Consider the following 13372-nt stretch of genomic DNA (forward strand, 5'->3'; position numbering starts at 1 on the left):
AGTGCAATTCAGCCGGCCAGACCCTATTCAGGACCGGACTTTCCATTGGAGGAGAAAAGAGAATCTCCCCCCCCCCCCCCCCCCCCCCCATTCCAATTGTGGTCAGTGCTCTCCCTTTGTCCGCTGGTCAAGCAGGGTCGGACGACCGGCCGCCACTAGCTGGGACAAGACTTCCGAAAAGCCTATTCAGCATGAAATTTGACCCCCAGGTTCCATTGCTGACTCACAGGGATCAAACGCTGGGAATCTCTCGGGGGTTCTCCTCCATAGAGGTTTTCATCCATTGAAACTCACCCTTTGGACAAAACTCTTAATGACTCATGATTTTTTTGCATAGCAATGTTTTACAAATGCGGGACTCCTGGAAAAGTTTGATGCAGGTCTCACTTTTGAAGTACCTCCCTCCTGATTGTCGTTATTGAGTTTAAGTAAAAATCAACTGGAAAAGAAGGAGCACATGGGACATCTTTCATCCTCTACTGTTGTGGTATGGAAATGTTTGCTGGTGCTGTGGCTGGGCCAAGTCATTGGCTGTGCACTCTTGATTTCCTGGTCAAAAACCAGCCAGAAGCAGTTCTGTAACAGAAGGAACTAATAGTGCATAAAAATAAACACATTTCCTAAAGTACATAAAATCTCACTTTTGATGCTGAGCCCGTGGGGGTTGCAACCGCAACCATGCATTTACACAGAGACACCACTGACGTGTGGATTCAACACATTTCAGTTGGGCGGAGTGATGTGCGCCATGATTAGTTAAAGTCAGAGACGGCTGCAGAGAAGGTGCTTTGGAATGTGAGTTTTGTGTTTTTTCAACAAATATGCCTTGGTTTCATTACACCCTTTGTTTTATGATTAGTCTTCAGTCCCATCTTTCTGCTTTGTTCCCCTCGACACACACAAACATGTACACATGCACGTACCCCAGAAACAATGTGATGATGTGGTCATGATTACAAATAGGTGAAGGTATGCAAGGCAGAGAAGGTGAGCGCGCGCGCGAGCGAGCGTGCGTGCGTGCGAGCGAGCGTGCGTGCGCAGACTCCAACTTGACGCATGGTTTAAATCTTCTGCAGAAGGGCAGCACTTTGATTGTAATGCCGCGTGCTGTGTACTAAAGCGGGGGCCTGCTGCAGCTTTCAAGCTGGTCAACTGTCAGGACTGGAGCGTGAAAGGGGTGGAGGGTCCCACTAGGGGGGTCCTGGAGGAGGAGGAGGAGGAGGGGTGGCTTGTAACGGACCTCCTGGGCTTTGAGGGCCCTCTGTGTGGGCCGCTACAGCGCGGTGGCCCTCTTCACATGAAGAAGAAAAGAGGGAGAGCGGGCTCCAGGGGAAGGTGCCGGTCCCTGCAGCAGGGAGCGTGGGCAGGACGCCAGCTCACCCGCCAAAGTCCCACATACCAGATGTTCCTTGTCAGGGAGCTCTTGGCCTTTAATAAATTGAGTTACTGTAAATCTGTAATAAAGCAAGGCAAACATGGGCACCCCCCACCCCCACTCCCCCCCTACACACACACACACACCAGATATTCTGATCTCACAGACTTTTCCTAGTGTCCCGCAGGTCAACCCCTGGTGAAGGGGCCGTGTCCCAGCTGCCGAACATGCCAATTATTTCCCAGCCTACACAAGGGGACGGATGTTTTCCTTCCCCTTTACCCCCGACCCGCACTCTTTAACTGTAGAACATGTCATTCATCCTTCTGGACTGTAACATCACCAGGTTCCTAACCTTCAGTCTTTGATCTCCTTCAGGGGCCCGACCCAAAAGACTAAATGTATTTTAAGATGTTATGGTTTAACAGAAAACCATGGCATTGGGTTTAATAACCCTGTTTGGGCAGTCGGGTTTGCCTCTTTTGATGTGACCAAAACTCTTATCACAGTACTGGTGATGTTTGCCAATTTCAATATATATACAATAAAATAATCAAACTGATGTTCTAAGCAGTAAGCTGTGTTTCGCCTCATTAAAACAGAACTTCACATGTCTGAAACAATAATATGTTCGCCTTGCTCAGACTTTTTTAGATGGAAACAAATATTTTGTAGAAAGATAATATAATAGCAGTGTGATGCTGCTGAAAGTAGATAATCATTATTGAATCATCACCCATCCCTCATCCCTTATGTTTAGGCATGTTTGAATGTGTGCTACGCAAACACACACCGCATCTGTTGTTGCCACTACTCGACCCGAGGCACGGGTCATTCACCCAGGTAACGGCAGCCAAGTGTTTGTGGAAGTCATCTGATAAAACTAAAAAGAATAAATGCCACCAGGCTACTGACAGGGTCGGGAAGAATGTCCTCTGTGCGGTCTCTCGCTTAGATTTACAGCCCCTCGGAGGACGGCTGTGATCTGGCAGTGGTCAGTCGGCTTTGAAGAGAAGTGCACCGCAAGTGAATCACTTTGAACCTGCGCCAAGCCTGAGGGAGACCCGTGGTCCCACCTGAGTGGAACAGGATGGTAAATCAAAAGGCAGCTTGGGTTTTTTTGTAGTATGACATAGGGACTTGAGTCTTAATTTGTTGCCTGCCGAATCCCCTGGTCCAACAGTTCTACAACTGTGGCCTGGTTCCTGTGGCTTTTACGCGCTGGCTCGGCCTGGATCGTTTCCACAGCAAATGAAAATACTAGTGAAGTCAAGTGAAAGTCCACATCTTTCTGTCTTTCCTCCACTCCCTCTGTCCATGTTCAGGCTTGTGGTTTAAGGTCCTTGTATTCTATTTTTTTGTTGTCATGGGTTCTTGTAAACCTGTACATCCATTCCTTTTCTGAATTTGCTCGTAAGCCCGGCTGCGTGGTTCTGCATTGGCACCCACAACCCACAGCAATTACACAATTGTGGCCAATACCGCAATTGCAAAATTTGAAACAACTGCGTGCGAACAACCGTGCACCACTCCGCATTGAGGATTGGCTCGTTGGTCAGAGGCGATTGATCCCTCTTCTGCCTTCCTCCAAAAACACGCCGGCCACCAGATAGCCGATGCATTTTTAAAGACAAGAAGTGCGAGGAAGCAAGTAGAAAACAAGAACACATGCTGTAACGGCAACATGCAGCCATTGTGAGACATCTCGGGCAGCTTTTGATGAGCGCAGGACCAGCCTTCCTTTGTGCTTGCTGTAGATTTGTCTACAGAGCCCACTAAAGTGTCGGGAAAACAGGGATCAGAGTGCGAGTATGCACATGAATTGTTGCGGTCTTGAGATCGGTCGGGGTTCGCCACGGGGACCATGCAAAATCCTTTGCACTCATGTCTTTGTACTGCGCCACCTGTTAGCTGTCCCAACGAAATGGAAGTCCTGACTTCATGTAATCTGGAAACAAAGGTTGTAGTGTCATGTGCCCCACCCTACTTAATACTTTCACTCAAGCCATGATCAGGTCTACCTTGGGTAAGATACAAAACCTTGGGTCCATTGCCTAAAGTGTTAAAGCCTTGCTTAAATAGGCTTTAGGCTTTACTCGCTGGCCAGTGGGCTGTTCCATTTGACACCTCCCACAGTTTGTGGTGCAATGTTGTTTTTTTTCACAGGCTTCCCAAATGTTCCTCTCTTGGGGACCTCTGGGATTTTGCATGTCTTTAAGGCTCTTTAGCTAAGCCGGAAAGGCAAACAAAGGCATATCTATTGTATGGTAAGTGGATCTCACATTTCAGTGCAGTCGCCAGCACGGGCCACTTTCCAAGTGACTGATATTTTCACAGGGGCCAACATGTCAAGGGATGGTGTAATTGATTGTCTTGGATATTTGAGTATGCCACTTTCCCTAGTTCAGAGACCCCCCTAATGCTTCCTTCTCCAGTTATATGGCTTACCGTGTGGTGAGGCTTTGACACATGACAGTGAAGCAGGATAGACATGTTGTCATGGTACACATTAGAACAAGGGCATTGGAGGCCATATGTTCTATTTTATGAGGGACATTTATTTTAAAGCTAATACTAAATTGATAATTCCCTTCTAAGATACTAAATGCCAGAACACATATAAAGAGGCGTCCGGTAGGTCACTTTATACACACATGCTCTTAAGCCTTTGAGCAAAGGATGTTAGTTTTATGTTGAAAACGGGCCCCTGCTGAAGTTTATCCAAATGAAAACCTCAAGCCTAAGATCATTGGTTCGCCAATGAGTTTATTGAGTAAAGCTCTCTTTTTCCACGGAGGAGTTTTGACAGTTGCCTGCAGGAAAGAAGTGTTTGAAGGATCACTTATCTGTTTGAGTTGTTTGTCCTTTTTGTCAGCTTCTCTTTCTGTTTTGGCTTTTTTTCTTTTTTTAATATGGCCGAAAGGCAAAATCTTCTCAAGTAAACGTTTCCTGTTCTTCCCTTTATGATCTTATTACTTAAACAGGAAGAGATTATTAGTATTATTTGATATTATTGAATTTAGTTTTGATACCTTTCTCAGACTTTTGGATCCTGAGGCAACTGCGAGAGCCAGACTCAACAAAAAAAAACTTGCCCGAGATGAGAAATTGCGAGTTGACAGCGCAGGTCATTTTAACTTTCTTTTACGATACCGATCTGCTGTAGGAGTGTGTCCAACAGCTGACTGTGTACTGTTACTGTCTGTGACATTGTCTGCCCAAAGGCAGTTTGGCACAAAGTTAGTTTCTCTTAAAAATGTTAGTGTGTTTATTTGCTTCAAAGATATGTGTACACCGGCCGGGCACCTTCGATAGAGAAGCACAGACTCAATCTGGACTGCCTAAAGGTGTGAGTGGGAGTATGAGCTTGTTAGATTTGGTCTGAGGGTTGCTCTAACTATGCCTTTTATCCTCGTACAACGGTTCATATAAAATAGTTACTACTCATTTTTCATGCGTTTTCCTATGAAAGTCCTGCAACACATTTGTTACATGCATACAGTCTTTGCAGGAAACAACTTAGTAAGGTTTAGTAGAAGATTGTGAAATACTTAGTTAGGTTTAAGCATCAAAACTACTTAGTTAGGTTTAGGAGAAGATTTTGGTTTGGGTTGAATTAACTATGGAAGTACTTAAGTACTGAAGTTATGGGACAAATAAATCAACATTGACTTTTCGTTTCACACGGTGGTATGAACAGCGGTCTTCTGGCTGAAAATCATGGTGTTTATTTTACCCATCCACCTGTGGCTTTTTGCAGTCTTTGTACTTCCTGGTTCACGATTACATGGATTACATACGATTTGATTAAGTGGGATTATGTACGAATTACAGCGTATTCATTTTCGTAGGATTAGCTACAAATGCTGCATGAGAACAGCCTGAACTATGAGTGTGGATAGAAGTGAAGTGGCAGTTCATTTTAGCTTGATTTGCTATCGTACTGATTTAAGACAGATTTTTCTCACTTTTTTTTTCAGTGCATCCTATAATTTAAGAAGCATTTGAGAACAATACCTCCTGCTTTCTAGTTTGAATGCTCAGTTTTATTTTCAAACCAAACACCACTGCAGATTACATTTTTGCATTACATTTTTAGGCATATCAATTTGTCAGGGGGGTCTCTCACTTAGATTCCCAGCAGCTGACATTATGCACCTCCACGACTAGAAGTTGGCCTCAGGCATCTTTCTCTTCTCTCTAGTCCAGTCAGCCAGTCTCTTATTTTTTTCTTTAGCCTCTGCCTCCCTGGTGTGTTTAGTTGGTCAGGAGGCCAGAGCAGGGCTCTGCTGCCAGTAGACAGCCGCCAAAGCTCTTTTTATTCTGTCAGGATATCCTCTTGACATGACACGGTGCCAACAGTGACCATCACATGTAGTAATCTTGGCAGGGCTCAGGGAGCAGCTGGAATGCACGTGCCATGCATGCCCATCCGCTGCCTTAAGGAGCCTGAAGTAGGCTTACCAGGGTAGGAGCTTACGTTTAGCTGACGAGCCGTTCAGCCAACTTGTCCCTCACCTCTCCCTCATTCACTCCTTAAAGCAGTTGCATACTTGAACACTGATTTATGTTTTCCATCATCATCAATTTCTCATCCAATCTTACTTACTTAACGTAATAAATGTTGAAAACAACCGAAGCCAATATTTGTGAATTTGCCAGATGTTGGTGCAGCCGGACAGTCTTCATATTTGATTTTTTTTATTACCATAATTTGAGTTTTTGTTACCCAAAAATAAATTAGCCCCTTATGCAGAAACTTTTTCAAAAAGTTGGCCAATTTGAAGGCCTTTAAACATGATACTGCTTTGTAGGAAAAATTGACCACTCTACCACCTTGCAAAAATTGGATGCAAATTTCATGTTAATCTGTTATTCTTGATGCTGAATACAACTGACTGTATCATCAATCATGTCATGAGAATTCAAAATACAATCCAGCCCAATGCGTTGTCCGTTCTCAACTGCAGGCTCAGAGGTCACTGTAACAATTCAGGCCTGTTGCGAAAGACTTTCACAACAGAATACCCAGGTGGCTAACCCGGCTGCAGCAGGAATACAGTCGAAACAGACACAGGTGATTACAGATTTTTTTTTTTGACATCCTTATGCATGCATAAGCCGCTTTCTCCTGTGCACAAGGCGAGGCCCCCGCTCTGTATGACCTAGAAGAAGCTAGACTAGATGACCCAGTGGTCAATTTAGGAGCCATCTGGCAACCGGCGTCTTGTGTGGCTTACCCTTCCCAATGCCTCACGCAATTCCTTAAGCAAGCATAAGTGCGCTTAGGAGGACTTAATCTCAGGGAAACTGGTTTGGGCCACACTGTTTGACTGCCAGTGTGGGTGCGTCCGGCTGTAAGGTCACGGGGTTCCTTCAGCAGTGTAACACTGAGACAGCGCTTTCTTTTTGCCGACGTGTCCCGTCCGCCTGTTGTGGGATTAAATTCTCCGGGCTGGATGTGTCCTTTCAATGACATGTGCGCGCCCCCCCCCCCCCCCCCCCCCCCCCCCCCCCCCGTACAAAGGTGTTCATACCAACTGGACAGGGGGATTCTTTCGGTATCTCCGACTACTCGTGTTTTTATGAAGGCACAACTGTAAAGCTGCACTCAAAGCGCAATGAGCCATCTGGTCAGATCAGTTGTCCGATCATACCAAGGATAGAAGGCATTTGTCGCGCTGCGAGATGCCCCCCGGGCGTGTTCTGTTGGCCTCCGAGGCAAGAAGGGGAAGTGAGAGAAGCTTGAGCCTGTCTGCACTTGCACAGAGGTCACTGCTGGCCTTTTGACAGTCTGCCAGTGCAGGGGCCAGAGTCTTCCAGAAGAGGGCCTTGGCTACAGGCGGACAAGTGAGCCAGCCAGCCAGCCAGACAGGCAGCCAGCCGCATCGTCTGCAGTCTAGGTCTGAGGCTAGGGCCCCGGACTAGGGCGGCTCAAGTTACCCAGACAGATTTTTTAACACTGTTTGGGTCTGCTCGGCTTTCTACCCAGGCCTCCGAGCCAAACGCGGTTGAGGTGACTTAATCTGTCATTAAACTCACATTACACCCGGACAGAGACTCTGCTCAGGGGCAGGGACAGCGCTCCCTCTCCCACTCACTGGCATGGCTGGCTGGATTTGAGCAGACACAAAGAATAACCTCCCCCTTCTCCCTCTCCTCCTCCTCCTCCCTATCCTCCTACTCCTCCCTATCCTCTTCATGCCACACACCATGGCACAGCTAGACAGCCCAGCACGGTCTAGACAAAAGCAATTTCACTTGAAGTTGAAAAGTAATTTGACTGTGTGACAGGCACCTGCATGGATTGGGTGCAGTCTACAGGGTGCACAAGCGTATTCGTCTTCTAGTATTGGAAAAAAAGACCAATTGAGAACACTGAGGTTATCTGCTCTTTAATAAATTGATCAATAATCAATCTTTGTTTTTATATTTGCAGAAATATGTAGAAATACTATCTGAGCACTCAACATATCCATTAAAGACATAATGGACATGTAATGTTTTAAATGGCTTCACGGAATAAATATTCTTGCAATGATTGATGAAGCCTGTGTGCTTTAATTATGTGAATACCAGATTACAATAATTAGTACAAGAAACCAACAAACAGTGTCTACTTTATAGTATGTGTACAGTCACGCTCGTCATATTTAAACTATTAAAGATAACTGATGAAAAACACCCATACAATTTGAATGACGTTCTGAATACTTCATCCCCACACTGTGCTGGACAACACATGACTATTCCAGCATTTGTTCATGTTGTAACTTGATCAGTGTGAGAGACGCATCTTTTAAACCTTTACAGACGAACAAAAAACTGTCCAACTGAACATGAAACTGACCAGATAAGTAAACACAGGGGGGAAGATGTAGTGTCATCGCATCGGCGACATGTTTTTCTCAGAGCTGCAGACGGCACACATTTGTCTTTGTACTTCCTCCACTGGTGATCAGACAAACGGGAGGAGATGGCTGAACTTGGTTCTCATCGGGCAAACAAAATTGCTTCCATTACTCTACGCTTGGAAATGTCAGAAACCCTAACAACCTGCAGTATCTCGAGTGGAGGCCTAAGACGTCGTTTCCCTCTGCTGAGATTTGTTTTTACGTAGCAGCTGGTTCTGGTTCCCCCCCCCACCCCCACCCGCATTGTCATGAGCAGCCAAAAGCCAACATATGAACTTTATAACCAACTGTTCCAAAGAGCAGTGCCAAAGCCAACAAGCCACACATTTCCCAGAGAAGAGCAAACGTTTATTTCATTTCATTTCATTTCATGTTGTTTTATTATATTATAGTTTTTATTCCATTTATTTGTCGGCTTTGGTTGCATTGTGGACGCAGAGTCGTGTTCGGCCGGTTTCATGGCGGCGTCTTCGTGTAGTTGTGAGCGATCGTGAGAAGGAAACGCACATGTGCATGGGAAACTAATTGAACCGTGGACAGGAATGATACAAAGAGCTCCTGCTGTTATCCTTTTTAATGTTCTTGGCCGCAACAGTGAAACCATGGCTCTTTTTAACACTGTGGTCAAAATAGAATGAAAAATAAAAAAGATAATCCTGTTCCTCACTTCCACACACTTAAAACAATCCCAAATCTTTACCATGGAGGTTTTCAGCCCCCACTAAAGCATCACATTGGCTACTTTCCTCCAACGTGTTTGAATGTGTTTGTTTGGTTTCAGGCTAGTAGCTGTTCATTTAAACATTTCTAAAATGATCACAATTCATTTCAATTTGCATGAAGAATTGCTAATACAGGACTCCCACTGAATGTCTTGACTGACCACATTCTCCGCTTTTCCGCCGGCAGGTCAAGAAGTACTTTGAGCTGGAGCCGCTGGCCAGAGGGAAACGCTGGATCCTGGAGGGAAGCACCGCCGACAACCTGGAGGCCGTGAAGGAGAGCTTCAGTCAGTTCATTGGCCTGCTGGAGGACAAAGACACGGAGCCCGCGAGGATATAACGCTAGCACCGCGAATGCTAAGAGACATCAGCGGCCAACGCCGAAGAAACATCCCGCCGGTGCCCATGCACACACGAGCTCTCATGCACGAACACAAACATGCACGCACGAGTAAAATCACGGCGGATGTCGGCCTCTCCCCCTGAGAAGTGTATTGCGTGTCATCCTCCCGTCACTGCGCTCTCATTTTTGTACAAATTGGAAGAGTGTGTGTGTGTGTGTGTGTGTGCACGCACAAGTCAGCCGCTGCAACCCGACAGAGGAGAGTTGCCATTAAACCCGATGTATCGCAGTTTTGTCAAGAAAAGTCATTGAACTTTGGCAGAAATCTTGTCTACCTTGTGCCCTTGTGATTAAACCAATGGCATGTGGGACACTAATGCACACATCACTCACTCTGACACACACACATACACATCAAGCGGAGCCCAGGTTGTCTGTAGATATGTTTAACATCTCCAGTGATTATGTTACAGGATGTTTGGGTGGGGCTCGGCCATGTTCCCTCCACTGAGAAGTGCTGTATGGCTGTCCAGCGTTCTTCTCCTCCTTTTTCACTCGGTAACATCCGACGTCGTCGTGTGATCGGAGCCAGTAGCCTAGTGTTATGTACGGTAGCTACATATCGGTGCGCCGCACCACGTCTGAATATCTAATCTGAATAGCGTAGTCCGAGTATCTCATGGAGTATTATGTACATGCAAACGAGCGTACTGCTGCGCAGCCATACGCAAGTACTGCTAATGTGACGAAGTGCTAGGTGACTCTACGGGGACCATTTAGAGGCAGGGCAAACAAGTCTGAATGCTTTTTTTATAAATGTGCAACTTAGGATATATTTTATAGCTCCGTATGTTAACCACATAGAGCTACGTTCAGATTTTTTATATCTCATACCACACTTATGAATTCTTTAAAATCGAAGACCAAAAAAACAGAAAAATAACCACCACGCTGATTGACGCGGGTTGGAAGTAGCCACAAGATGGAGAAATGTGATAGTTTGTTTTCAGTGTTCAGCAAAATGTCATGTTTGTCTTTCTCAAATTTGACTGTAATGTTTTTTTGTAGTTGTTTTTTTTGTAATTTGACATAACCCCGCTCAACACTGGCGAGCGACTCCTGTCTCCCATCGGGGTGGAATACAAACTCTATCAATCAGCCACAGCAACAGCTGCATCTGACAAGTCCCTGTCCGACACCCTAATGCCTTCCAACTGTCCACGAAGACCCCTCCCTGTCTGCTGGTTTTTATTTTGTCCCAGATGCCATCGTTCAGCCCTCGTGTGGACTCCACACCTCTGAAATGAGTCTTAGTCATTGTGCCACAGGTGTGCGTGCTCGTCCCAGAGAGGCGCTTCTGTAATGGATAACGTTCACGCCTGCTTCATGTTTCTGTCGTTGTTGTTTTGTTCAGTATTTGTCAGGTTTTAGAGAGATCGAATCACCTTTTTGTACCTGACGCAAGGTAGTTTTTGTTTTTTACTATCTGGATGGATCGGTGCATTTGATTGCTTGAATGCAAAATAAATCATTGAACTTTGCATATCATCTGCCCACAAATAGGTTTTTAAACACTCACTACAGTCTTTTTTTTTTTTGGTATTTTTCTTCAATCATGTTTTGTCAAAAATGGCAATTAAAGTTAAAAAAATTGAATCATTGTCCTAGTTGTTGTTATTAACATTTACATTACTTCTGCTTGTTGAAATATTGTAGAATCAATATATTTGATATTTTTCGTCTGAGTGCCACATTGAATGTGTGATCTTATTATGGGAGCACAAATGACAGTTTCTCAGTTTGATGAACACTAAAATATATTTGATAGAATAATTACTGAACTGTAGCTCATCTTTGTAGCGTTTTATCTGTTTGAATTCATAGACTGGATTCTTACTTTTAGTAGATATTACATACAATGTAACGTTCATACTTCATGTATCAGGAGGAAATGCGTGATGGGCATTTTCTTCACAATGTCTCTGGTTTGTGATTTAAGGTGACCTGTGGAAGGAAACCCGAGACCCTGGAAGATAATCGGGGGAAAACGCCGATGAGCCAGATGAGGTCGAGTCAAAGTAACAACAGAAAAGCACTCAAAGTCAAAGCGGAGCAGCTGAAGAAAGTTTTGAGTGGAAAGTTAACCGAGTGAGACAGGAGCTCCTAATAAATATACTCTGCTCCGTGCTACCTCTGCCTCCCCTTTTCTTCTCCTCTTGCCCCCCTCTCTTTCAAATTAACCGTGTGGCTTTAATACAATGTGTGTCATGCAGGTTGCCCCGGCGACTCTTTGATCCTGTTTTCCAGTCTCTGCCTCTGGGGCAGACGTGCTTCTCTTCAGTCTGCTGCACACCAGCTCTGGAAGCTGCTGCAGCCCTGAGACAAACCATGGGCCGGTGCGCTCGTCTCCCCCCCCCGTCCCCCCGTCCCCCCGTCCCCTTCCATTTTCTCTTCCTGTCGCTCTCACTTTCTCCCTGTTTTTTTTGAGTCCTCTTTATCTCTCTCTCTCCTCACCGTTTTTTGTCTTCATTCAGGTTGTCTCCATCTCTCCGTCTCTCTCTTACTCGCTCTGCTTCCCTTTGGTCACGCCGAACCAGCAGCAGCCCTCCCTCAGCATGGGCATCCAGGATGCCCACGGGGAAGCGAGGAGGCCGGGACCTCAGCGAAGCAGCCCTCCCGGGAGAAACTCTCTCTCCTCCACCCCTCCACACTCTCTCTTTCTGTCTGTACAGATTGTATTCCCCCGGTAAAAAAGAGATGCAGCTGATGCTCTCCTCCCACACTGAACCTGTACCTGTTTAATCTGTAGCGACCCTTACTCAGGAAAGCTACGAGACGTTATTTTCGTGTGGTCCTTTATTTGCGGACAGTACACAGGCTACTGTGGGCCGTAGCCTACGCCAACAAACAGTCAACACTGTTACCGTTCTGTAACATCTTTAACCATCTGCTCCCGGTCATAGACTAACTCTCCTCGTTACCAGCACAAAACACAACATCCAACCAGACATGAGGCCTTCACTGACCTCCGTAAATGCAAGAACCAATCTTATATAACATCTTAGAACACTTTCTGTAAACACCATAACATCTAACCCAGGGTTAACATTATATGTCTTCAGTCCGTTACAAATCGCTGGTTCTGATCAGAGAGTTCTCGTTGGCAGCAGACCCTCAGTGAGGCTTACGGATAACTTTCTGCAAAGTTATGTTATTGTTTTAATCAATCTGTGCATCACTGATGTTTACTGTGATGGATACAGTATCTCTCTCAAGAAACAATTCAAGTCTCTGCAAGTTTCTTTATTTCTTCTTTTTTTTTTTATAATTCCCTAAAATGAATGGTAATTAATGGCTGCCTGGAAGGGAGGAAAAACACTTTGAGAAACCTAACAAACTATGGCAAGCCTAATTGTTGGCAGTAATATAAAGTGAAGGTGCGATTTGTCACAAAAGGGCGAAAAACACGCAGGGATGCCAGAGGGGAAGATTGTGCATGTAGAGAACGAGACGCGCACACAAAAGGGAACTCAACTCACCACAAAACAATTCTCCTCCCGACGTGCAAAGCCGCAGCCTCCGGCGCAGGTTATTCACCGTTTGTCTTCTCGGTTTTGCATTAACAACCTGGTTACAGAGTGTGAGTGTGTACAGTACACACACATCACAAGGAATCGTGTTTGAGCACCGGCTGAAAGTCAACAGTGGTGATCCGACAGTGACGGAAGTAGACCGACTGCAGAGTGAACGAAGCCATGTGGGCTTTTTAACAAAATATTATCCTCACACTTTAACCACCTTTTATCTTTTCCAGCACAAACTCAGCGTGACTCCTCAAACAGTGAAGTAGCTGCCCGAGTGCTTTCACTGCTGCTCACTTATCTTTACCCCAATAATGACAAATGATTTTTTCTATTTTAAATGGATAAAGCTTTTGATGAATCCACGTCTGCCTATATTAAAACATGTTACAGAGAGGTAAAATATCAACAAAAACAAAAGTATCAGCAGCATCAAA

General features: G+C 45.3%; 1 protein-coding gene across 3 annotated transcripts in view; it reads left to right on the forward strand.

The window, feature by feature from the left end:
• The window catches only part of LOC142957301 (ADP-ribosylation factor-like protein 15), a 104868-nt gene extending 93858 nt beyond the window's left edge, over positions 1-11010 (forward strand). For all 3 annotated transcript variants that reach the window (XM_076099017.1, XM_076099018.1, XM_076099019.1), the window contains one exon: positions 9199-11010. In XM_076099017.1, coding sequence (XP_075955132.1) covers positions 9199-9351 — 153 coding nt within the window. In that variant the 3' untranslated portion in view covers positions 9352-11010. The remainder of the gene's footprint in view (positions 1-9198) is intronic.
• The last annotated feature ends 2362 nt before the right edge of the window (positions 11011-13372 follow it).

This window comes from Anarhichas minor, unplaced genomic scaffold (assembly GCF_050575085.1).
Source record: "Anarhichas minor isolate MPS153535 unplaced genomic scaffold, ASM5057508v1 ptg000025l, whole genome shotgun sequence".
NCBI classification, from domain to species: Eukaryota; Metazoa; Chordata; class Actinopteri; order Perciformes; family Anarhichadidae; genus Anarhichas; species Anarhichas minor.